The sequence below is a fragment of the Mytilus trossulus genome, chromosome 13 (assembly GCF_036588685.1).
Source record: "Mytilus trossulus isolate FHL-02 chromosome 13, PNRI_Mtr1.1.1.hap1, whole genome shotgun sequence".
Taxonomy (NCBI): Eukaryota; Metazoa; Mollusca; class Bivalvia; order Mytilida; family Mytilidae; genus Mytilus; species Mytilus trossulus.
In genome coordinates, this window is record NC_086385.1 from 12,046,942 (window position 1) to 12,073,086 (window position 26,145).

The window sequence follows — 26,145 nt, forward strand, 5'->3', positions numbered from 1 at the left end:
CTGAATTACATGTTATTTTGTATGCTTGAAAAAAAGTATCCATTCTTCCTGTAATTCAGATAAGAGTATATGAAAATAGATGATATTGATTTGGATTTTAAATTATAATACTATCTTTTTCTGAAGCTTTCAAGATTTAGAGGATTTTTCAGTGGGCCCGCCCCCCCTTCCATTTTTGAGAAAAAATTTGGTTGATTATATAGGGAATCACTGAAGCATGACTGGAGCAGGTCCCTGTTAGGCAGGCAGTGGGCCCCCACTTATGAAAATTTCTGGATCCGCCACTGCACATAATTACGTTTGCCTGGTTTTTGGTTAACTGCATTCAGCGCTTACAGCGCTTTGATTTTTTATATCTTGTTGGGTTGATGTTTCATTATGGTGGTTTAAAAAAAAAAAATGAATTAGGATTTCTATAAAATTGCAACTTGTTGGCCTGTTTGAATACTTTTATATAGTATTACAAATAGTTATAGATATCATAGATGCCAAATGCCAGGTTATGGACTGATCTATTATTTGTGTAAAATCGAATGGACTTCAGCTTTTACCCTATATACCTTTTTGGTCATTGCTGCCTGTGTCATTATAATAACTTTTAATGCCTCGTTCACACATACCTTTAATTCGAATTGAATTCGTTTATCGCGTTCACACACTCTTTTTTTTAATTCGAATTGATTTGAATTGGCTAGTTCTAATTAACTAATTCGCATTAGAAATACGTTTTTGTTAATCTGAATTAAAAGTTAACGTCGTTAGGACAGTAAAGCGAATGTGAAGCGCATTCCAATTTTAATTAGAATTGACGTTAGGACGTTAAATGTTTCGAATGTGAATTAAACTAATTCGAATTAGTTAATGCGAATCGAATTCGAATTACGTGTGAACTCAGCATAAATGGTTTTACTTTTCTAGATTAAAATGAAATGCCCTCTATTCTAACCCTGTATTCTAATAAATTGATAAACTACAACTTTCCTTTGTATATTATAAGTATTGCAAATTAAATATTAAAAGTATACACAAATTTTCGTTATAAGTGAATATGAATTTTATTGAAATTTTAGATACATAGATTAGTTTGTGTGAATAAAATAAAGATTTCAAATTAAATACAAGAAAATATTAAAAGTATACACAAATTTTCCTTATAAGTGAATATAAATTTTATTGAAATTAAAGATTCATTGATTTATTTGTGTGAAGGAATTATAGATTGCAAATTAAATACAAGAAAATTTCCAATAGATATGGAAGAAAGTTTTACTTTAAAGTAAAGGTTGATTTAATTTTACGACAGATCAGATAATTAATAACATAGATTTGCAGTTCAATCAATATTCTGTTAGGATTAATGTTAAAAAGATCTAGATCTCTGTATTGATTCTGTATAAAACTTTACATATTCTGTATTACTGGGTGATTAAGGTTCAATGCAGGTCAGATCACTAAATGATTTTGTTGTTATTGTTGTTATTTATTTTCCTTGTAATTTAAAATCTTTAAAATTGTGATTATGGTTTTGATTGTAAAAAATTGAATTTTAATACTTATTAAACTCCGTTTGGAGAACCACCGCCTGTGTGAATCATTTCGATATTGTCCATGATAATACTTATTGATTGTTTTTTTTAATAAACTTAGCAAGAATATTATAAGGAAAATTAATGAAGGGAATCAGTGATGATAATTTTTTTATCTCATCACTTACATGTATTAGCATTCGAATATTTGGCTGTGAGCATTCCTTATGATTCAAGGGAAATCCGGAAATGAGCTTTTGGTGCATGAAATTAATAATTTGTTGTTTTCAATTTTTATTTGATTTTGTTTGAAATTCAACTAATGCCTCTAGATCTGTTTAGTTACAGCTAATTTCCTAAAGCATGTAGAGCAAGACTTTAGTTGGCTTGCTTGCTTTGTTTATATATTGCACAATCATTAGGATAACCCCCATTTAAATTCAAATACTATATATACAGGTTAAATTATGCCTATATATATTGTTTAAGGATGTCAATCTTATTTACAAAGCTTGTATAAACAATTTCACAAACAAAGCAAGCAAGCCAAAAAAAGTTTTGCTTTACATGCATTAGGAAATAAGCTGTAAGTCTAATTCCAGATACACATCTTAGGTTTGATATTAATCCAATTTTTCCATCTTGTTAAGCTTGCACACAAGATTTTAGATTTTACCTTGAATTTTACCTTTTGCATATTTGTGATATATATTTTCATTAATTGACCGCTGGACATTAAGTTTAACTTCTTAAATTATCTTGCTCTCCAAGCTTAGAAAAGGTACAATACATACAAAAATGTGGTTAAACTTTAAATAAGTATTCTAAATTTTATATATATAATATATGCATCCAAATCAGGGCTTCGAAAACGGTCATATATTCCGGTCATTTGTATTATGTCTGGTAAAAGACTGGCTGGGAAAAGCATGAAACGGTCATATACTTTTTAGTTTTCAAGGCTTTTTTGGTCATTTTAATATAATTCACGATCTTTTTGACCCAACATTTTGCCTTTAACAGCCATACATTTCCAGTCATAAAAGTGACATGTTGATTAATTACTATCAAAACAACCCTTACTGAAATACTTTCTAATTTTAATCAAGGCTAATTAGTTGTTGGACAGCTGAAAACTAGCTATACCTGTTCATCTGACAGGTAAACTAATTTCAGTACCGGACATCGTATAAATTATTCGTTCCATTCACAATTACTTTCGTACATTTCAGCGGTTTGTATCTAATTGATTTAGTCCAAAAGATCAAATTATAATAAATACATTTATAAACTTGATTTGATGAAACATTTAAAAAAGTTTTACATGAAAAAATCGTCAGAACTACGTTGTATGAACGAGAACACGTGTGCGCATGTGCACAGGTGGGAAATTCAATTATGCATCCTACATTTCTTAAAAATTCTAAAACTATCATTGATACCTGTACCTAACGTTCATTTCAAGTATTTTGTTGAAGAAATAACGTGGAAAGAGCTTCTTCGCTCAGTCGTGCTATGTAAACGTACACGGATTTTACGTATCCGTTTATGGTCCATGTTTTACCATTGTCAAGTCAACATCCGGTTTTGAAAAATGTGACTTTAAAAACGAAAATAAAGTTTTAGACAACGTCAATTTGCACAAATAAAGAGTCTAATGCAGATATGAACACACTGATGTGCACACTTTGAATGATGCAATGCCAATTTTAACATTATGTCAGAACATCAAATTCATATCAAAGTAAATTTCAATATCGTTTTTAATCTAAATTTATGTCATTCATTGGGATGGCCATCTGATTACCATAATTGCCTTTTGTGACTTAGTCTTGGGGATTAAAATTCGGATCATATATAAAATGTCCGGCTGGCTCAGAAAAATTTTGGAAGCCCTGATCCAAATATGTTTTCATGCATGAACATGATGAAAGGTAGTGCCAGTAGCATGTACATGTGTTAGTGTATCCCAAACTCTGTCTGACCGACAAAATCTCAGACAAAAAATCATTCAGTCAGACAGAAATTTTGGGATTTTTTAGTTGAACATATAGTAGAAAATGTCATTTTTCTTTTTCGGTCAGACAAACCCTTAAACAGTTTGGCACAGACTGATGTGTCATGATAATTAGCCAATAAAAACAAGTTAACACAAATAGATGAATGAGTATTATAAATGTAACATGAAAGCTACAACATACCTCTCTATTTCAGATTATAAGAACATGAGTAAATTATTCAGCAAAACCCAGCTTGGTGCTGGTGAAGATACAGATAGTCAAATAGGGTCACTGGATAGCCACAGTCAGGTATGGTCACATAACAGACAAACAGCACAAACTTCCCACTAAAGCCATTCATTATTATGTGTGTAATTATGAATATGTAACTATAAAATTCCAATTACACCATAAACAATTTTAGATAGTTATTCATAGGTTATAAAAATGATTTGTAGGTTGGTCATACATTTAGTATCAGTGTTATTTAAAAGGATAGGACATAGAAATAAAAATTGTTAGTGATGGGTTGTAGATTTGTATGCCATATAAGTGTTACCCTTGCCTGTCTTAATGTATGTATGTCCCAAATTAGATTACATTCTCTAACTTCAGTTTGGCTCAACATAATCTTATGAAGCTTGTACACAATGCTAATTACTGCTAAACAAAGATCAGATTTTAATTTACTGTTCTTGAGTTATGCCCCTATAATGCAAGACAGGGCATCACATTTTCCATTTATTTTCCTCAAAAGCTATCCACTTCCACCAACCCGTACCCTCCTTTTTACTTCATAAAGAAGATATATTTAGTCTCAGATTTTTGGGATCTAAAAAATATAATAGATGTCAATAATCTGTGTATTATTTTTTATAGATTGGTGATACTTTAAGTACCAATGACTCTGGTATTATTAGTATCCAGGACTCAGGAATTGGACGTGATATGTCTGATACTTACAGCTACAAGTCTTACAAAGCCAGTCCATTCCTGTCTAAAGAGAAGGTAGAAGCTAGAGGTATGTATGATATGCTTCTGAAGGAATGTAAAAAGTAACAATGTATTGAATACTGTAAATTCAGAATTTATTGCAATTTTTTTATTATTGTGAAAAATACATTGGGGTTACTTTTGCAATAATTTAAACTCACATTTTGAAATTTTTATATAAATTTAAAAGGATTTTTCTCAATATCGCAAAAAATTTAAAATGCTAATCAGTCTAAAATGATAAAATCGCAATAATGAATGCATGCAATAATTTTGAGTATACAGTAGTCAATTAATGAAATGAAAGACCAGAGTGAATCATTCATTATTCACTTCCTATAATACTTAAGTTTTCAATAATATTTTGCACTTCACTACAGTGCTTATTTGTTTTCAAGGGGGGGGGTTCTGACCCGAACCCCCCCTGGCTACAGGTATGAAAACTATTTAAAAATAGTGGAAAAGTAAAAGAAAAAACATAGCATGATATCCTAAGGACAAGTATTCTTTTTCTGCCCAGTTTATGTTTTTTTAGTCAGTGCATTCATACTTTTTTTTCTCACTTCAGGTTAAAGGTTTTGGTCAAGGTAGTTTGAAGTCCAATCAACTTGAAACTTAATACACATATTCCCTATATGCTATGATCTTTCTTATTCTAATACCAAATTAAAAGTTTTGACCCCAATTTCATGGTCCACTGAACATAGAAATTAATAGTGAGAGTGGGGCATCCATGTACTATTGACACATTCTTGTTATTTTATCAAATGATTGAAAATATCAACTCAGGAATTCTAGGATTTTAAATTATGCAAATTTATGTATTTCAGCTGCATCTTATAGGCCGCGAGTGGAGTCCCACAGGAAACATAACCTTTCACCTGTCAAATCTAGTAGTACCATTGGAGGAGGTTCAGCAAAGTCAACACCAAGAGAAAAAGGTTAGTTTGTTGAGATTGGATGTGAATTTAATCATTACATTATGTAATAATGTCACAGTTTAAAAACAAATGACAATGGCACTCTATGTCGACACATGCAACTAATGTAGAAATGAGGAAAATTTTTATCAGGGATTGAAATTTCATTAATATGCCTGCAGAAATCAGAACATTAATGTGGTACCTAACACTACAGGGAGATAACTCTGTAAAGTCAGCTAAACGTTTTAATTACGTTGTGTTGTAATAGGAATATTAAGCTTCTAAATGATCAAAATTGGTGGTCGTCAAAATGCTATATAACCAGTGTAATTTTTCTTGACAAAACGGTTGGTTCAAAATTTTTGAAATTTTTATATTTTTGTTAAAGGGTCAAAGTAAACACTTTGACAAAATTTTATGAAAATTAAACGAGCCAAATTAATTTTAGTGAAACTGTTGGGTACCACCTTAAACAGTCCAAGTTTTTATTTTTTTCATGTTTCCACAGAACCAGATTGGATGAAGTTTTTCCAGACGCCCACAGCATTAGAGAGAAAGAGAATGGAAATGGTTAAGAGAGAATACAATGAAGGAAAGATGAAACCTGGATCTGCTCTGGTTGTCAACTACATCAGTGAAGGCTTGCCCATGTTGCCTGGCGAGGCAGGGTTAAGACTTCTTAAGTCAGTCAAAGTTGGTAGACACAAGGTAAGAATTCTTGAAGTTATAAAACAATGATAAGTAGCAATTAATTAATTCCTTTGCCCATGTTGCCCAGCAAGGCAGGACTAAGACTTCTCAAGTCAGTCAAAGTGGGTAGGCACAAGGTTAGAATTCTTGAAATTATTAAACAATGTTAAGAAGCAATTAATTTTTCCTTCACCCATGTTGCCTGGCATTTTGGCAGGGTTAAGACTTCTGAAGTCAGTCAAAGTGGGTAGCACATGGTAAGAATTCTTGAAATTATAAAACAATGATAAATAGCGATTAATTAATTCCTTTGTCCATGTTGCCCGGCGAGGCAGGGTTAAGACTTCTGAAGTCAGTCAAAGTGGGTACAAGGTAAGAATTCTTGAAATTATAAAACAATGATAAATAGCAATTAATTAATTCCTTTGCCCATGTTGCCCAGCAAGGCAGGACTAAGACTTCTCAAGTCAGTCAAAGTGGGTAGGCACAAGGTTAGAATTCTTGAAATTATAAAACAATGATAAATAGCAATTAATTAATTCCTTTGTCCATGTTGCCCGGCGAGGCAGGGTTAAGACTTCTCAAGTCAGTCAAAGTGGGTAGGCACAAGGTTAGAATTCTTGAAATTATTAAACAATGTTAAGAAGCAATTAATTTTTCCTTCGCCCATGTTGCCTGGCATTTTGGCAGGGTTAAGACTTCTGAAATCAGTCAAAGTGGGTAGGCACATGGTAAGAATTCTTGAAATTATAAAACAATGATAAATAGCAATTAATTAATTCCTTTGCCCATGTTGCCCGGCAAGGCAGGTGGTTAAGATTTCTCAAGTCAGTCAAAGTGGGTAGGCACAAGGAAAGAATTCTTGAAATTATAAAGCAATGATCAGTAGCAATTGATTTATTCCTATGCCCATGTTGCCCGGCCAGACAGGGGGTTAAGACTTCTCAAGTCAGTCAAAGTGGGTAGGCACAAGGTAGAATTCTTGAAATTTTGAAAGTAGCAGGTCTAGACTTTTTCTTCACAGACCCAAAACTATGCCAATTTGCCTTTCAGCTTGATGGAGAATTTTTAATGTATATGCTGTATGTCAGTTTAAAATGTCAGGCTTTATGCTTGATTTATTTGTATGCTATATTTTTAGCTCACCTTTCCTAAAAGGAAATGTGAGCTTTTCTCATCACTTGGCGTCCGTCGTGGTCGTTAACAATTTTTCAAACATCTTCACCTCTGAAAGTACTGAATGGATTTGGATGAAACTTAGCATGATTGTTCCTTAGATTATCCTGCACAAAGTTTGTGCTTAAATTTTTGATCCGTCAAAAAACATGGTCGCTGTTACTTAAAATAGAACATAGGGGTCAAATGCAGTTTTTGGCTTATATCTCAAAAACGAAAGCATTTAGAGCAAATCTGACGCGGTAAAAATGTTCATTAGGGGAAGATCTATCAGCCCTGAAATTTTCAGAGGAATCAAACAACCCATTGTTGGGTTGCTGCCACTTAATTGGTAATTTTAAGGAAATTTTGCAGTTTTTGGTCATTATCTTGAATATTATTATAGATAAAGATAAACTGTAAACAGCAAAAATGATCAGCAAAGTAAGATCTACAAATAAGTTAATATGACCAAAATTGTCAATTGACCCCTTAAGGGGATATTGTCCTTTAATGACAATTTTTCACAATTTGTTCATCATATTTGCTAACTTTAAAAAATCTTCTCCTCTAAAACTACTCAACCAAATTCAACCAAACTTCAACTGAATGATCAGTAGGGTGTATAAAATAAAGTTTGTGTTTTATTTTCTATTTCATCAAAAAACATGGCGGTCATGGCTAAAAATAGAACACATGGTAAAATGCAGTTTTTGGCTTATATCTCAAAAACTCCAGCATTTAGAGCAAATAAGACAAAGAAGTTAAAGTATTTATTAGGTCAAGGTCTACCTGTCCTGAAATTTTCAGCCGAATTGGGTAACTGGTTTTTCAGGTATAATGCCCCTGAATTGATGATTTTAAAGAAATTTTGCAGTTTTTGGTTATTATCTTGAATATTATTATAGATACAGATAAACTGTTAAAAGCAAAAATGTTAAGCAAAGTTAAGATCTACAAATAAGTCAACCTGACTAAAATTGTCAATTGACCCCTTAAGGAGTTATTGCCCTTTAAAGACTTTTTTCACAATTTGTTCATCATGTTGACTTACTTTAAAAAATCTTCTCCTTTGAAACTGCTGTATCAATTTCAGGCAAACTTAGGCTAAATGAGTTTCAGAGTATCTAGTATAAATTTTATATTTTATTTCCTTGTATGTCAAGAAACATAGCTCCTATGGCTAAAATAGAACATAGGAGAAAACGATTTTTTTTTTGGCTTTTGAAGAAAATAAGACGATTCAAAGAACATTTATAAATAATTTGAAAAGCCAAAATAATCATTGATGAGAGATTTAACCAAAAAAATTAAGGTGAGCGATTCAGGCTCTTGAGAGCCTCTTGTTTAGTTACAAAATGCCTTAACTCAAAAAGTTTTAATCTTATTTTCACCAAAAAGTATACAGATCAATTGACCCTCATAAGAAACAACTACAATCAGTTTCAAGTCGTTCTCAAGTTACGGTGCGACATGTTTACGCCAGACAGACAAACAAACGGTAGGACACCGGACATTTGTATAACATAATACGTCCTGCCAAAATTTCAGGCTTTGTGCTTGATTTATTTGTATGATATTATATATAGAGGCAGAAGAAGAATTCCATTTTAATTTACATTGTACATGACATGGTTTGCTCATAGGTGACATTTCAACATGCTTTTCCAATGTTCTGCTCCTATTTATAATATATAGGAAAGGTCCTAAGGTCAAACAAACCAGAAGTTGATTATCTTAAAATAAGTATATATTCTTTTAGGAAAAGCATAATTTTGCTAAAAATTAAAGATATATGACTTTACAATTTAAGGGAGTTCTCTTCTCAGTTTCAAAATAATTAGCTTTTCTAAACACTAGCTTATATTGATAGGGCATAAATAAAGGAATCAAAAGAGTAAAAATTTTAGGTGTCAATGTTCTTGTTTTTCGAGATATAAGCCATTGAAATTTTGGTGGTTTAAGTTCTCAAAAACCAGGCCCGTACCCAGGAATTTCCAAAGGGGGGTTCATTGAACTCACAAACTCGACTTTAACAGTCACAATTCCAACAGAACATTGACTTTAACAGTGCTTATTTGTTTTCAAGGGGGGGGGGGGGGGGGTCATTACAGGTATGAACACTTTAAAAATAGTGGAAATTTTATTTTAAACTTTTACGGATGGCTTATCACTGTACATGTAAAGGATTTATGAAAAGAAAAATGGGAGTCAATGGGCAAAATTTTTCAAGGCATTCAAATAGATACAACCAGAGGATTCCGAAAATCTCACAAAAATTCCAAAACATGACAAGCGAACTTCCCTAAAAAAGAAGGACAGCTTAAAGTAAGTTGTCTCCCTATTTTATACCAGGTGTGATTTTGTAAAAAAAGAAATGATAAATAAACAATTATTAAAATTATAAGGAAATGTCAATATTGGTATAGAGATATGGAGATTTGAGAGCTATTTATAATTTTGCTTGTATGATAGAGGATTTTCTTTTTTTTAGGGTTCTTTACCACCAACAGAAGAAAGACATCACATGATAGAATCTATACCTGGAAAACTAGGTGTTCATACAAAGGATGAGTATGTATCAATTAGAATATTCTATTTGTTTTATGAGGTTTATGTTTCATTTCAAAGTCTATAACCACAATTTTCTTGTGCATATCCTTTCACTATTTATTCAAATTATTTTGGTTTTATCTTTTAATCATTTTGGGGTTTACCTTAAACAAAACACAGATTTACCGTGTTTATAACTCAACTCTCCATCCAAATAACAATTTAAAAAAGTAAACCATTATAGTTCAATGTACAGCCTTCAACACGGAGCCTTGACTCACACCGAACAACAAGCTATAAAGGACCCCAAAAATTACTAGTGTAAAACCATTCAAACGCATAGATTGATTGTAAAGTTCACATGTCTGCCTGGCATGGTTCATTGTAAGTTGTACCTATATTTCCTGTTTGGTTTGTCTGACCTTGACATTATTTTCTTCGATCATGTTTAGTGTATGTGATAGTTGAAGTAAAGCTTGATATTTAGGACTATCAGCATAATATCAATGGTATCTAAAGATGGCGAGACTCAAACATTTAAGAGTGTGCTCTCTAGTATAGTTGTAGAATGGAAAGACATGTTGCTTATAAATATTGATTAACAAGATCAAACACAGATATTATTTTTAATTGTTTGAAATTGTTTATAGATATAGGATGATGTGGTGTGAGTGCCAATGAGACAACTCTCCATCCAAATAACAATTTAAATAAAAGTAAACCATTATAGGTCAATGTAAGGCCTTCAACATGGAGCCTTGGCTCACACCGAACAACAAGCTATGAAGGGCCCTAAAATTACTAGTGTAAAACCATTCAAACAGGAAAACCAACGGTCTAATCTATATAAAAAAACGAGAAACAAGAAACATGTATATATTACGTAAACAAACAACAACTACTGTACATCAGATTCCTGACTTAGGGCAGGTGCAAACATTTGCAGCGGGATTAAACGTTTTAATGTTTTGATATGAAATACTAATTTTGTGTAATTTGGATGAATGTACTTTTGTTGTACTTTGATCATTACAAGAGAATATAAATGTCTCCTTTCTAGGGACAAGGGACAATCTAAGTATGGTATTTAACATATAATTCTTTCTTTTCTAGGGACAAGGGACAATCTAAGTATGGTATTTTACATATAATTCTTTCTTTTCTAGGGACAATGGACAATCTAAGTATGGTATTTTACAAATAATTCTTTCTTTTCTAGGGACAAGGGACAATCTAAGTATGGTATTTTACATATAATTCTTTCTTTTCTAGGGACAATGGACAATCTAAGTATGGTGTTTTACATATAATTCTTTCTTTTCTAGGGACAAGGGACAATCTAAGTATGGTATTTTACATATAATTCTTTCTTTTCTAGGGACAATGGACAATCTAAGTATGGTATTTTACATATAATTCTTTCTTTTCTAGGGACAAGGGACAATCTAAATATGGTATTTTACATATAATTCTTTCTTTTCTAGGGACAAGGGACAATCTAAGTATGGTATTTTACATATAATTCTTTCTTTTCTAGGGACAATGGACAATCTAAGTATGGTATTTTACATATAATTCTTTCTTTTCTAGGGACAAGGGACAATCTAAGTATGGTATTTTACATATAATTCTTTCTTTTCTAGTCTTTTCTAGGGACAATGGACAATCTAAGTATGGTATTTTACATATAATTCTTTCTTTTCTAGGGACAAGGGACAATCTAAATATGGTATTTTACAAATGCAATGGACAACAGCAATTCCAGCTCCTGTGTCACGTAATCATTATCCCGAGAGATATTCTGCCATGTCTGGCGTGTCTGATGCAACCTCTGAACTAGGTGGCAGCACTGTACGGTCGGTCCGATCAAAATGTCATCTGCCTGCCATTATAGAAAAGTATGGAAGATCTGAAAGGTAATTATTTTATCATAGATTTGAAACTAGGTATGTATTGATGACACAGTAAAGTAAGAATTATTTTGCAATGTTATTGTCAAAAAAATCCCAGGCCAGGTTTCTCCAAAATTGATAAAGTTGTAAATTCATAAATTATTGTATGCATTTATTTTTGTAATTTTTGCCATAATCCTGTTTAGTTAGATCGATATCATTAAAAAATTCCATAATGCGAGTTAAAATTATTGCAATTATAATTAAGCCTGTCGCATTGTTCATAATAATTTCTGAATTTACAGTATTGCATTTAAAATTTTGATAGCATGATTCGTATGCAGTTTGATAACCGGCTATAACTAATCTAGCATTTGTGTTTCTTGGGATGTCTTTTACATCAATAAAATTAAAGTGAAACCAGTATTCAGAAACAGCCTCTAACACAAAGAAAACAGAGCATTGTCAGATAAATGCAAGTTCAATTTTACGGGAAAATCATAGTTTTTCATTGCAATCAAACTAATATATTTTTCCATCATTTTCAGGACTGATACAACTGAGATGACAGACTTCCCTCATCTCCCTGGAGGAATCTATACTCCTGACTATAAATGGGACTATCCCATCCCACCACCCCCAGCTAAGGAATCGCGGATCAGTATACCTTACATAAAGAAAGAGCATGAGAGATACTGCAAATATTATACATTAGTCAAGAAAAAGATGCAAAATTACACATCAGTAAGTTTATTACATTAATGTGTGTAAGTGTGTAAAAAAAGTAAAACAACAAAAACACAGAATTCTGTGAATCCGAAAATGGAATGTCCCCAATGAAACAGAAGAACCCAAACCTAAAAACAGGAAATATATGAACAACATCTCATTCTCCCAATGGGACACAGGCACCCTCGTTAGAAAATAGTTTTGACTATGCCATAGATATAGATAACATTTTTAAATTCTTTTTATGCCCCATTTATGGGCATTATGTTTTCTGGTTTGTGCGTCCCTTTCTCCGTCTGTTCCTCAGTTTGTTCTTCCATTGTTCTGGTCGTTTGTTCGTCCTCTTCAGGTTAAAGTTTTGGTCAAGGTAATTATGTTTTCTGGTCTATGTTCATTCGTTCATCTGTCTGTCTGTCCTGCTTCAGATTAAAGTTTTTGGTCACAGCAGATTTTGATGAAGTTAAAATCCTATAAACTTGAAACTTAGTAAACATGTTCCTTATGATATGATCTTTTTAATTTTAATGCCAAGTTAGAGTGTTGACCCCAATTTCACAGTCCACTGAACATAGAAAATGAAAGTGTGATAGGGGCATCCGTATACTATAGACACATTTCTTGTTTTAAAACTAATTTGAATTTTTTCAACTTGTAAAAGTCAGTTTCAATTGATTCATACTGTAAATTCAAAACGTTTTGCAATATTATTATTGTGATTTGGTATAGTTGAAAAAAAAAAAAACTCACTTTTTAAATTTCCATAGCATAATATTTGTAAGCAGCATTCTCTAAAATTGCAATAATAAAAATCTCACATTTGTGTCAATTTTTTAACATTGAATTTGGTATCAAGTTAAAAGAAAGGATATGAGATATCCACACTTGCACACTTGCTAAATGAACATAATTACAAACACTTGATAATATATCTATTGATAGTATCAAGAATTTTATAATATTTACGTCTAGAAGATACTCAATATTCAGTGTAATTTTGAAAGAATTCTACATATTTGAAGAATGTGGAAATTCTGCAAAATTCATAAATGTGAGTAGCATTGGAGAAAGATGTCTTACTTGAAATGAAATGAACAAGACCAAAATTTATACCAATTATCTTGTTTTTTCAAACAAACAAAATCACAGCATGGAGCATGTAAACATAATTGAATGGACACATTAGTCAGTCTGTCTAAGAATGAGACAGTGTTAAAATACTAAAATACTAAAAAATTTCTAATGGAAATTTGGAATATGACATTAGAGACAACAACCTGACCAAAGAGCCCATCGCAACTTTATTTTCCTTCTCGAATCCACTTTCAACAGTTTTTAAGGAAAAAATAAGAAACAAACATAATACTGAAGTTTTCAATTATATTTAGGTCAGATTTTTTTAAATACCTCACCTTGGGGCATTATGTTTTTTGCATGGTCTGTGCTTCTGTTTGTTTGTATGTCTGTCTGTCCTGCTTCATGTTAAAGTTAGTACACATGTTCCCTAGAATATGATCTTTCCAATGTCAATGCCAAATAAGAGTTTTGACCCCATTCAATGGTCCACTGAACATAAAAAATTATCTATGTACTATGGACACATTCTTGTATTTTATTGGTTAAAGGATCTTTTTTAATTTTATCTGAAAGTTGTTTTAGCAATTTTTATTAAAGAAAAAAGGGAAAAGTTCCTATAGGAAACATAAAAGTGTAAAATTATTCTTCAATATTGGTTAGCATGTATTTGTCCATTTAGGCTATATTGACTGTATAGCACATTATTTATGCATGATTTGATTCAATATTTTATATCCAAGGTGTTGTTTAAGGTGGTACCTAACACTACAGGGAGATAACTCTGTAATATCAGCTAAACGTTTTAATTACGTTGCATTGTGAAGGCAATGTAAAGCTTCTCAATGATCAAAATAGTGTTTGTCAAACTGCTATATAAGGGATTTTTAGGGAAAGTGTACCACCTTAAAGGATAATAACTGAAAGGAAAAATAATTTGAGCTTCTTTTTTTTAGTTCAAAGTCTAAAGATCATGAGACATTTTATGTAAACTTTCAAATGCTCTGAGTTGAAGACCTTACTTTGACTTATAAAGGTTTGATCTAAAAGTTGTGACTTGTATGGAGAGTTGTCTCATTGGCACATAGACCACATCTTCTTATATCTATTAAATGTTGTTCACATTCTCAATTCACACAGTATTTATTGGGAAATAAGAGTTTTAAATAATATAAAAGATTGATTTTTTTTTTCAAATATTTCCAAACATCTCTGTTTTTTATCGTCATTGGAATGAAAGGAAGATTGAAAAATAAATTTTACTTACAATATGTCAAAATTAATTGTTGATTTTGACATCAGTTCATTTTTTATGTCTTTTTACAAAATTTCAACCTCCTAGGAATATTATGACAATTCATCAATTAATCATGTTTGTATGGGCTGTTTAGTTTTCAAATATATTGTTTACATTGTTTGACCAAAACAAAATGTGTGATACAAATATGTATAGGTGGTGAACATATCAGAATGAAAACCTGTTATGGTCAAAATAAATGTTTTTGTAAGTATAATGTGAAAAATAGACAACCTTGATCTACAGTTTTTTAGCTCGATAATGGTAGTATCTTCAAGACATTGTTATTTCGTTTTAGAGCTAATTTCCTAATGCATGTAGAGTAAGACTTTGGTTATCTTGCTTGCTTTATTTGTATATCTGTACAATTGTATTTAGGATGAGGTCCTATCAAACTAAAATATAATGTATACAGGTTTAATAACTTACCTATTTATATTGATTGCAGATTTCAATCTTAAAAAACAACGCTTGAGCAAACAATTATACATACAAAGCCAGCAAGCCAACCAAAGTTTTTTTTCTACAAGCATTAGAAAATTAGCTTTAAATGATGTTTATAGCTTCAAATTTGAATGTACAGTTCAAGTTCAGTATTCGGTCTTTGTGATCCTACTTTTCCAATTTTCGTAAACCTGGATAGTGTTATCTTTTTTAACCAGCTAATTTGTTTTCTGTTGTTTATTTTTTTTAGAAAACACTGGGAAACCATACAATGAAGTCATCACTTCCGAAAGTAGAAATAAAGAAAGCCATTCCAGAGAAGCTTAAGTTACCAAAGGAACTGACTCATTTATCACGTGTCTCTAGTGTTTTATTTCCACCAATCACCTTAAATCAGCTCATGTCTGCACGATCATAACACAATTTTCAAGAATTATGAATGTTAAATTTTTGTACGAAGAAAAAATAAGAGTGTCTTAAGTGATTTACTACGAATGTTAATGAATAAGCTACTATGTCTGCACAATCGTAACACAGATATTAAAGAATGTATAATTTTTCTATGAGGACAAAACAATAGACAATGTCTGAAGGGATGTTCTACAAATGTAAAAGGGCTATAAGCTTGTGATAATTTGCTAACTTTAAATCTTGATTGGATAGAATGGGATTTAGATGAAAGAAAAAAAATTTCCAGAAAATAAAGTAGCAGACTTGGTTTTATTTTTGTGCAGGACACAAACATTTTTGTGTGACCTTGTAAATTTCTATAAGTTGTTAATATGAAAAGAACATTGTTTACTTTAGTATAGTATTTTCTTATATATTTTTTTTAAATTATTCCTGATGGTATTTTTTACATTAACATTACCTTTACATTATCATTCCAAATATGAATATGATTTAATAGAATTATTTTAAAGAAAAAAGTGCTTACTCACTTAATATTGTCTTTGTTTTCACTTAGTTTATTACCAATTTTTTTGTTGAGACAATCAATACCACATTACATATATTTGACTGAGGTTAAAGAGAGATTTAAAGCAATTAAATATCAGTGTTAAGGTCAAATTGACTCTCACAACATAAATTTATTGATCATATTCAATTAAATATCCCCAATTTGAATTCAACTTCTGAACTTGAATATTTACAAATATAACAAATATTACAAAATAAGTGCTATAAACCATTTTTTAATACCTTTACAATATTGTGATAATGATGCAGTATTTTGTTATCTTGTTATTAATGATATTTTGTTTATAATTTGTTAATCATAATAAACACATTTAACTTTGACATTTTGTTCACCTGTTCGTGTTGGAAGTTATGTGACATACCATCAATTGCTCTTACCAGGATGTCTATCTAAGCATGCCCTTTCGCTTGTGTTGATCAATGTTAGCACAACTTTATGTGTTTGTCAACTCTAAATAAAAAGTCCTTATATGACCAGGAAAAAATAGATAAATGATAAAACCTGTTAGACCAAAATTCAAAAGTGCAGGGGGTGAAATTTAGCTATGCATAATCAGAAATCATAGGGACAATGAAATAAAGAATATTGAAGATGGATACACAAAACCATGGTTTAAATAAAATGACAAAATCGAAAAGCTCAAACACATCAAACGAACGGATAAAAACTGTCTGTGTCATATTCCTGACATGGTACATACATTTTCTAACGTAGAAAATGGTTGATTAAACCTGGTTTTATAGCTAGCTAAACCTCTCACTTGTATGATTTACCATTGATTGCTTTTTCAAGGATGTCAATCCATCTTAGCATATACCCTTTTGCTTGTGTTAAACATTTTTTACACAATTTTACGTGTGTGAACACAAGTATGAGAAGGGTGTTGTATTGAAAGTCTTTATGTGATCAGAAAAAAATAGATAAATGGCAAAACCTTTCAGACTTAAATTAAAAAATGTAGGGGGTGAAATATATATGTGCAAAATATAGAAAAGAAAAATATCAGCATAGAAAGGGGGCAATCAAATTTTGCCTACCTGTTGAAGACACCATAGCCAAAAAAAGACCCACAACAATTCCACATTACGAAATACAGAACGACATAAACTTGCAAAGAGGCTTGATCTAACCAAGAAACCTGGTGAACCATTCTCACACTGTTACTGTTAAGTTGAACAGCAATAAAAGCAATAAACTTGGGCTCCAAATATATTAAAGGAATATTGTTTCAGTTTAACAAAGTGTTTATGTCTCCTTATAAGATTAAGACATAAAAAAAAGTCATCAATAATACCACTTATAATTTTGTAAGTCAAAAAAAATGCATGTGGACGTTCAACACTGAAGATTCAAATATAGGATACACACAACAACCAAATAACCGATTATGTTAAATTTGGTAGAAGGGTTAAGCAGATTGTTGAATCTTTAAAAAAGGTATTGACGTTTTTTTGAATTTTTCTGTCAATAAGTAATTTCAATAGAAATGTTCAAAATGAACGGGACTTGCATTGAAATGAGCAGATTGGTAGGAAATATGTGTGTCCATACATTTGTACACAAAATGAGAGTACGTAAAAAGTAGAATTAAAATAATACCAAACTCTAGGGGAAGTTCAAAACGAAAGTCCTTTAAAAAATTGCAAAATAAAAGGCTTAAATACATTTGTACATCTAACGAAGGGAAAACAACTGTCATATTCCTGACTTGGTACAGCCATATTCTTGTGTATAAAATTAAAAAAATACTAAAACCATACTTAGATATATATAAATATTTATTTGTTGTTTTATGTAACAGTTAGAATATATTTGAATTTTTTAATAAATATATCACTGGTTGCTAATGAAATTTTCTATTACAAAACATATCTTGTTATTAGTAAATTCAGACAGATTTTAGAATAAAAGTTTAAATCAATGGATGTCATTTGCTTATATGATTCCGTTGAAAATTGATCTTTGATCTTCTTCTAATGTTTTTAAGGTTGTTACAGGGTTAAGAAATTGTGGCTGCATTTCCAGACTTTCATCATCAGTGATTATGATCTTTGGATCGTATTCTGTTAGATGATGATTTGATATGACACGACTTGTTTTTATCTCCTTGATCAACCAATGTGTTTTCATCAATCCTTTACCCTGCAAACAAAGAAATATAAATAGTTTCATGTTAAATTGGGGAAAACAATTGGATGCAAATGTTTATCTCCTGGATAAGCCAATGTGTTTCATCAACAACCTTTTATATGGTCATTTTTATAAATTTTCTGTTTACAAAACTTTGAATTTTTCGAAATACTAAGGATTTTCTTACCCCAGGAGTAGATAACCTTAGCCGTATTTGGCACAACTTTTTGGAATTTTGGATCCTCAATGCTCTTCAACTTTGTATTTATTTGGCTTTTTAATTATTTTGATCTGAGCGTCACTGATGAGCCTTATGTAGACGAAACGCGCGTCTGGCGTATAAAATTATAATCCTGGTGCCTTTGATAACTATAACTAACTACTTTACCTTGCAAACCAAAAAATATCAATACTTCCATGTGAAATTGAGAATGGAAATGAAAGAAAAGTTGGATGCTAATGACAAATTTTTATCTCCTAATAGGTCAATGTGTTTCCATCAACCCTTTATACTGCAAACCAGAAAATATCAATATTTCCATGTGCAAGTGAAAATGGAAATTGGAGAAAAGTTGGATGCTGATGACAAATTTTTATCTCCTTGGCAAGTCAATGTGTTTTCATCAACCCTTCACCCTGCAAACAAAAAGTTTAAATATTTGTAAGTAAAACTGAGAATGGAAATGAGGAATTGGCGAAAAGACGTTAGATGACAATTTGGTTTGACCCGACTGTATTTAATCTCCTTGAAAAGCAAATGTGTTGTCAATCTTTTACCCTGCAAACAAAAGGTTAAAATATTTTCAAGATGAATTGAATAGGGAAATGGTGAAAAGTCGTTAGTTGATGATTTGGTATGACCCGACCATTTATTATATTCTTATTGGTAAGCCAATGTGTTGCCATCAACCCTTTACCCTGAAAGCAAAAGGTTCTAATATTTTCAAGTAAAATTGAGAATGGATATGGGGAAAAGACGTTAGATGATGATTTTAAATGACCCGACTTGTTCTTATCTCCTTGATAAATTTGTTTTGATCAATCCTTTACCCTACAAACAAAGAATATAAGTATTCGTGATAATGACTTTTGGATTGTATTCTGATAGATGATGATATGGTATGACCCAACTTGTTCTTATCTTCTTATTGTGTTATCACCAACCCTTTACCCTGCAAACAAAAAAAAGGCAACAGTAGTATAACGCTGTTCAAATCGATGAAGCAACATTTTTGTTATTATGAAACAAAAGTTTTTAAAAAGACCTGTCAGTACAGCTATTCTCACATTATTTATGTTTAGTCACAGAAGGGAGCAAGCTGTCTATTTTAGATTTGTGAGTATATGAATATTGTCATGTGGAACTCGAAACTAATGGAGCAGAAACTGATTTAAGATGCACTCTAGTTCGCCTTCTGTTTTAATCAATCTGAATAATTATAATTACATATCTTGCGTCCACCTTTCGCCTACAACGATCTGACAACACTATGCAAATTATATTGGTTTTTAATGGGTCCTATTGACAAATTAGGTTTTTCTGTGTTCTGTTTTATGCATTGGTATCTCATAAAAGAGGGACGGAAGATACCAAAGGGATAGTCAAACTCATAAATCTAAAACAAACTGACAACGCCATGGCTAAAAATGAAAAAGACAAACAGAAAAACAATAGTACACATGACACAACATAGAAAACTAAAGAATAAACAACACGAACCCCTCCAAAAACTAGGGGTGATCTCAGGTGCTCCGGAAGGGTAAGCAGATCCTGCTCCACATGTGGCACCCGTCGTGTTGCTTATGTGATTACAAATCCGGTAAATAGTCTAATTCGGTAGGTCACATTCATTAAAGGGAAGGGGATTGTAGTTACGACGTAAGGAACATATCCGATATCATTTGTGAAATGGTTATTCCATAACGGTCAACCAACTCGTGATGGCGTCCGTAAAATTTACGAAGGGATGATTTCAACTTCACCATTTGGAACTCTTGGTTTAATAGCTTCCTTGTAAGCAGCAACCCTCTATCAAGAAAATCATGATAGGAAATGCCAGCACGGGAATATCGTATCAATTGGGAGATATATACCCCGTATACAGGTGCTGCTGGAATGTTGCTACTTAGAAATGGAAAGTTCACAATTGGAAAGCTGAAATCATCTCTTTTGTCGTAAAGTTTTGTTTTCAACCGACCCTCATTGTCAATTTCTAGATGTAAGTCAAGATATGAAGCCGACTTAACTGTATCTGTAGTATCCTTTATCTCTAGTTCGATGGGATAGATTCGTTCCACATAGTCACCAAATTTTGAATTGTTTAGTGAAAGAACATCATCTATATAGCGGTAAGTAGAGTTAAAGGATATTGCTAACTTCTTATCTTTCTTCCTAAGAAGTTCCTGCATGAAGTCAGCCTCATAGTAATAAAGAAACAAGTCGGCAAGTAGAGGGGCACAGTTTGTTCCTATTGGAATGCCGACAGTCTGTTGAAAAACACGTCCTCCGAACGTAACAAATATGTTGTCAATCAAGAAATCAAGCATCTTGATAATATCAGTTTCATAAGTGGTGTTCTCCAAAGAAGCGACACTACTTGATGACAAGACTTGCACTGCTATGGATAATGGATCATTTACAATTCAATTGCAATATTCTAAAGTTCTACATGGTACCAAACTTTACTTGGTATACCAGCAAATTACACCTTTTATAATGTAGCTATAAACTATCCGGTTCAATATTTCTGGGTATCAAAAATCATATTGAATAAAAGGCCCGTTACTATTTCTGTTCTTGTGTAACCTTTGCTTTCATATATTCGACTAAGAGCGTTTCTAATGAAGGTAAATCTATAAAGGTACTAAGGGTGCAAAATCTAGTGGTTTTTTCTATACACACTTAATTGTAGGAAATCAGTATAGGTATAATTTCGCACTGACCTTTATTTCGATATTTCCCCGCGGCTCCAAAATGAAGCCTCCATGTTTATCTAACAGACTCTTTGTATCAGGACTGACATGTATCTTCATGGCTGAAATGTACATTTTATTTTTTTCATGAATGGCGAGCTGCTACCCAGAATAATGGTAAACATGTACTCATGTTTTATATGTTTTCCCGGAAAAAAATATCAATTTGTCAGCTGTTATCCATTTGTGTGATGTGTTTCAGCTTTCATTTTTTACATTTGGTTACGGACTTTCCGTTTTGAATTTTCCTAGAGTTCTGAATTTTTGTTATTTTACTCTTTGATAGCTTGTTAATTTATAAGGATAATTCCTAATAAGTGATCGGTAGAATAACTATACAAAGTCATGACTTTTAAAACCTTTGTAGGAGCATTTCCATTCTTTAAATAACAGAAAATAAAATCATTAGAGTATCTTCATTAAGTAAAACGTTTTTACTCAACAACAACAAAAAAGGACTGGCACCAAGTAGCAATTGGGGTGGTGTTGAATTTCACGAGGCTTGTCAACGATTGACTCTTTAATCTTTTTATACCTTCTCCATGTGATTCCATTCTGGATGCAGTGTTCACAGTATCTCCAAATAAACAGAATCTCGGCATTTTGGTTCCAACAACACCGGCACATACTGGTCCTGTAAAGGGTGTTGTATTTTTGATCATTTTTGCAACGCAATTTTTATACAAATATTTAAATGTCATAGAATTTAGTGAGCATTGCATAAATGAATGATAGAAATTCAATCAAAACAGTAAGTAAGGAGATATCAAGTAACGAAAAACCACAACGTTGACCATCCGCAAAAAGAAAGGAATCAAGGTTATTAGGCTTGCAATATGATACTAGTTATCAAAAGTACCAGGATTATAATTTAGTACGCCAGACGCGCGTTTCGTCTACATAAGACTCATCAGTGACGCTCATATCAGAATATTTTTAGAGCCAAAGAAGTACAAAGTCGAAGAGCATTGAGGATCCAAAATTCCCAAAAAGTTGTGCCAAATACGGCTAAGGTAATCTATGCCTGGGATAAGAAAATCCTAAGTTTTACGAACAATTAAAAATTTTGTAAACAGGAAATTTATAAAAATGACCACTGACGCGCATTTCGTCTACCTATCAATGATCAATGATATTTAAACCAAAACCATTTGAAATTCAAATCTATAATTAAGTCGTTTAAAAAACGAGAGTTTTTATAACGTGCAAAAAAGTGTGCCAATACTATTAAAGCAATCGATACTGTTTTGAATGAATTAACCTTTAATAAACAGTACTTGTAAATCCATTTAATAAAAATATCTTATCTGTAATCTTTAATATCAACAGGTAAGTTCTGTATTGACTGGGCTACCGGTAACATCGAAGTTAATCGTCCTCCAGCAGTGACATCGACCCAGAGGTTGTAAATACTCATTAAGATACCAAGCTTATGATTTTGCCGGAAGCTTGATTCCTCCTCTACATAAGGTAGCAATAAACAGTTAGGAAAAAATACTAAAATTTGCCCTTATGAATTTTACCATTCCCTTTTCATTGCTTTCTTGCAATATCAAGCTTACTGTTTGTGTCATATATGTGCATATGTATGTAATCAGAATCTTCCATAGATATTATATCCAGTATATAAAATGGTAAAATATTATTTCTTTTGGGTGTATCCATGGCAACAATCTGCACTTATTTGCTATAAAATATTGCAAAAAGGGGGGAAAAGATGTCACATATTTCCCCAAAATTTGGCTAAAAGTAGAATTTCAATCGCTTGAAGTAATACCTTTTCTGAAACTGTGTACATATATCATTCAGTAGATCCAATGAAAATCATATGTCTTTCGTCTCATTTTTTTTTGTAAAATTGCGTCAAAAACTTCGTTAGAAAAAAAGTGTTTGTAAACATTACATCAATTTCTGGACCGATGGCCGGTCAAGCTATGAACATACGGATTGTCAAACAGAAAATAGCACATAAAACATGTTAAAAACAATCTTGATGCTCTAATAAACCATCTTTGAAGGCTAAATTAGTACTCAGCTGTCTAAAAATGAATTTTATTACATAATAACTTTCCTATTTGAAAAATCCACAGGGGCCAAAATGCGAATCTAAACTTCTAACTGTGTATTGCTACCCATCAGTACAAAGCCGTAATTAAAAGCTAACGACAGAAAATGTATCTTAACGCTGAATACTGATGAAAAATATATGTAAAAGTTGAATTAAAACGTATCTTCTCTGATTAAATATGGATATTCACCATTTGTTTAAATATATTTGTTATTGGTCTGTAAAATTTACATTGAGGACACATACGTTTGAATGCAGTTCTTCACACGTGGAGAGAAAAAAGTTAAATATGCCACTTATATACCTGAATGAATTCCTATTCTAGCTTGCAGGTGTTTTCCAGGGAGATGTCTAATTTTAAATATTCCAACATTCTGAACAATTTCTAGTGACATCATGGCTATCTGACGAACGTGGTCATCACCATTCCGTGTAGGAAGCCCAGATACTACCATGTAGGCATCACCAATAGTTTCAACCTGCAAAATGATTTGAAGTATGTATGCAAATTATGCAAATAAACTCATCATAATACCAAGATTATTTTTTTTTGTTTACGCCAAACGCGCGTTTCGTCTCATCAGTGACGCTCGAATCCAAAATAGTTTAAAAAAAAACCCAAATGAAGTACGAAGTTGAAGAGCATTGATGACAAAAATTCTTTAAAAGTTTTACCAAATACAGCTAAGGTAATATATTCCTGAGGCAAACATCAGACGTGTAATTGGTATTGTTTAAGCGATGATCAAGTTGCCTTTTGAATTCGAATTTATGCAATGTTTTTATAATGGAGAATGTTACTTTAAACATTATTTATTCAGATAAATAATCACAAAACGATACGTTATAATTGAAATAAATTTTAAGGATTCAGAAACAATAATCATGTTTCCAGTAGTTCTGCAATGATCCGAAAATACAAACTTATTCGGTTTTCTCTGTATTCGTTTTCTTGTACCTCTAGCTATTGCACATAAGACGAAAGATAGTTATGAAATTTCTTTCTGACATTTGGAACAACTTCATTCCTAAAAGTCAATTTTATTGCATGATGGATTTATTGAAATGCAGCTTTTTATTAAAGGACACTTCATTCTGAGGACATGTTCTTCGTTTGTTAAAGTTAATAATGCAGGATCAAACTTATAACTAATAGCTAACAAATAGAGGCACAGAACATATTTTTTAAATACATGTATAATGTTATGTATAAATCTGACTGTGCGTCAAAAGAAGACACGATGTCAAGTCTGATAACTTTTAGTTGGTGTGTCATGTATGAATATTTCTTATCGTTCATTTATATGAAGATTGAAGTTATAAATAATATGAACAAATGAAATTACATTAGAATGCACAAAATCAGCAATATTTGACAAGTAATTATTGTATGTACGTCTGTTTATTTACATGTATCTTTTTTCGAACAATATATGATCGAAACTTGTTTAACATCTAACGGTTAATTCGCTTTTTCAGAATCTAAATGACTATGGATTATCTCATTGTCCGTACACCAAAATGAACGTAACGTTACGTCATTGGTTGAATTTACATTGCTTAGAATGTTTAAACCAATCACAACGTTTTTTAAATTTATCACCCAGAATGCATTAGATTCGTAAACAGCGAATTGTTAGCTATAAGGCTTACCTTGTAAACGTCGTATCGTTCGATGATAGCATCAAAAACACAATACAAATCATTCAACAGGTCCACAACCTGAAATAGTACTTATCATGATGCTGTTCCTTACGTAGAGGTATATACAAAGTAAAAACATAAAGATATACTGCATGAAATGAACAGTAGTATACCAATCTCCCATACAGACAGAGTTATCGTCCTTTCCTCCTCAATCGAGGAGGAAAGGACGATAACTCTGTCTGTATGGGAGATTGGTAGTATACCGCTGTTCAAAAGTCTTAAATCGATTAAGAGAAAACAAATCCGGTTTACAAACTAAAACCGAGGGGATCACAACAAGAAGAAAACGACGAAGCAACAGAAAACTGAAGTGCAACAAAAACAAACGACAATGCAACATACATAAAAACGAACCATTAAGGAGGTATTCGTTGTTAGTGTGAACAAAATGGAATGAGTTCGATTAGACAGATCCCCAATAATCAAAATAACCGAAATATATCTAGAGGACAACCAACTGTCTTTAACAGTAGAAATGTACGTTTACAATACGCCAAGCTCTAAAGTGTTCCTAGTCATGGAACAGAAACAGCTTACCTTCCCTCTGCATTTGAGTTTACCACTTTGGTGGGATGTATGTTGTTTAATTTCAACTTTTCTTTGTAGTGGTTTTTTTTTTTTAATTTAATTTGTTCGTTTTTCGTAATTCACGTGTTTTTTTAATTTCATATACATGTATAACAAATTGTACCTCCATTGGCGAACTCTCTGCCGATATAGATGTGAATCCTACAATATCACTAAAGTAGATTGTAACACTATCATAAGCTTCTGGCTCTACTATCTGGTTGTTCTTCAGTTTGTCAGCAACTGTTCTGTAATGAAATAGTAATTATTTTGAAATTCTTACGATTATAATGTGATCGAATTATGACAGCGTTAATCAAATGTCGAGATTCATTGTATGGTTTAGTTTTGTCTTAATTTAGTGAAAAGAATATAAAAAAAGTATGATGTTACAACTTAACAGTGTCTGATGATGAAATACAGCTTAACCGGTTTTGGTCCTTTT

At 31.9% G+C, this 26,145-nt stretch overlaps 2 protein-coding genes across 3 annotated transcripts in view; one reads left to right on the plus strand and one right to left on the minus strand.

The window, feature by feature from the left end:
* LOC134695011 (uncharacterized) overlaps positions 1-16,575 on the plus strand; it is a 101,439-nt gene extending 84,864 nt beyond the window's left edge. For both annotated transcript variants that reach the window (XM_063556145.1, XM_063556146.1), the window contains 8 exons: positions 3,741-3,835; positions 4,406-4,547; positions 5,350-5,460; positions 5,951-6,150; positions 9,782-9,861; positions 11,547-11,756; positions 12,281-12,476; positions 15,524-16,575. In XM_063556145.1, coding sequence (XP_063412215.1) covers positions 3,741-3,835; positions 4,406-4,547; positions 5,350-5,460; positions 5,951-6,150; positions 9,782-9,861; positions 11,547-11,756; positions 12,281-12,476; positions 15,524-15,691 — 1,202 coding nt within the window. In that variant the 3' untranslated portion in view covers positions 15,692-16,575. The remainder of the gene's footprint in view (positions 1-3,740; positions 3,836-4,405; positions 4,548-5,349; positions 5,461-5,950; positions 6,151-9,781; positions 9,862-11,546; positions 11,757-12,280; positions 12,477-15,523) is intronic.
* A 1,545-nt stretch (positions 16,576-18,120) lies between these two features.
* The window catches only part of LOC134694084 (atrial natriuretic peptide receptor 1-like), a 30,646-nt gene continuing 22,621 nt past the window's right edge, over positions 18,121-26,145 (minus strand). Inside the window, exons 17-22 of the mRNA XM_063555078.1 lie at positions 25,825-25,948; positions 25,080-25,148; positions 23,731-23,905; positions 21,894-21,992; positions 21,329-21,420; positions 18,121-18,397 (exon numbers count right to left, since the gene is read on the minus strand). Coding sequence (XP_063411148.1) covers positions 18,191-18,397; positions 21,329-21,420; positions 21,894-21,992; positions 23,731-23,905; positions 25,080-25,148; positions 25,825-25,948 — 766 coding nt within the window. The 3' untranslated portion in view covers positions 18,121-18,190. The remainder of the gene's footprint in view (positions 18,398-21,328; positions 21,421-21,893; positions 21,993-23,730; positions 23,906-25,079; positions 25,149-25,824; positions 25,949-26,145) is intronic.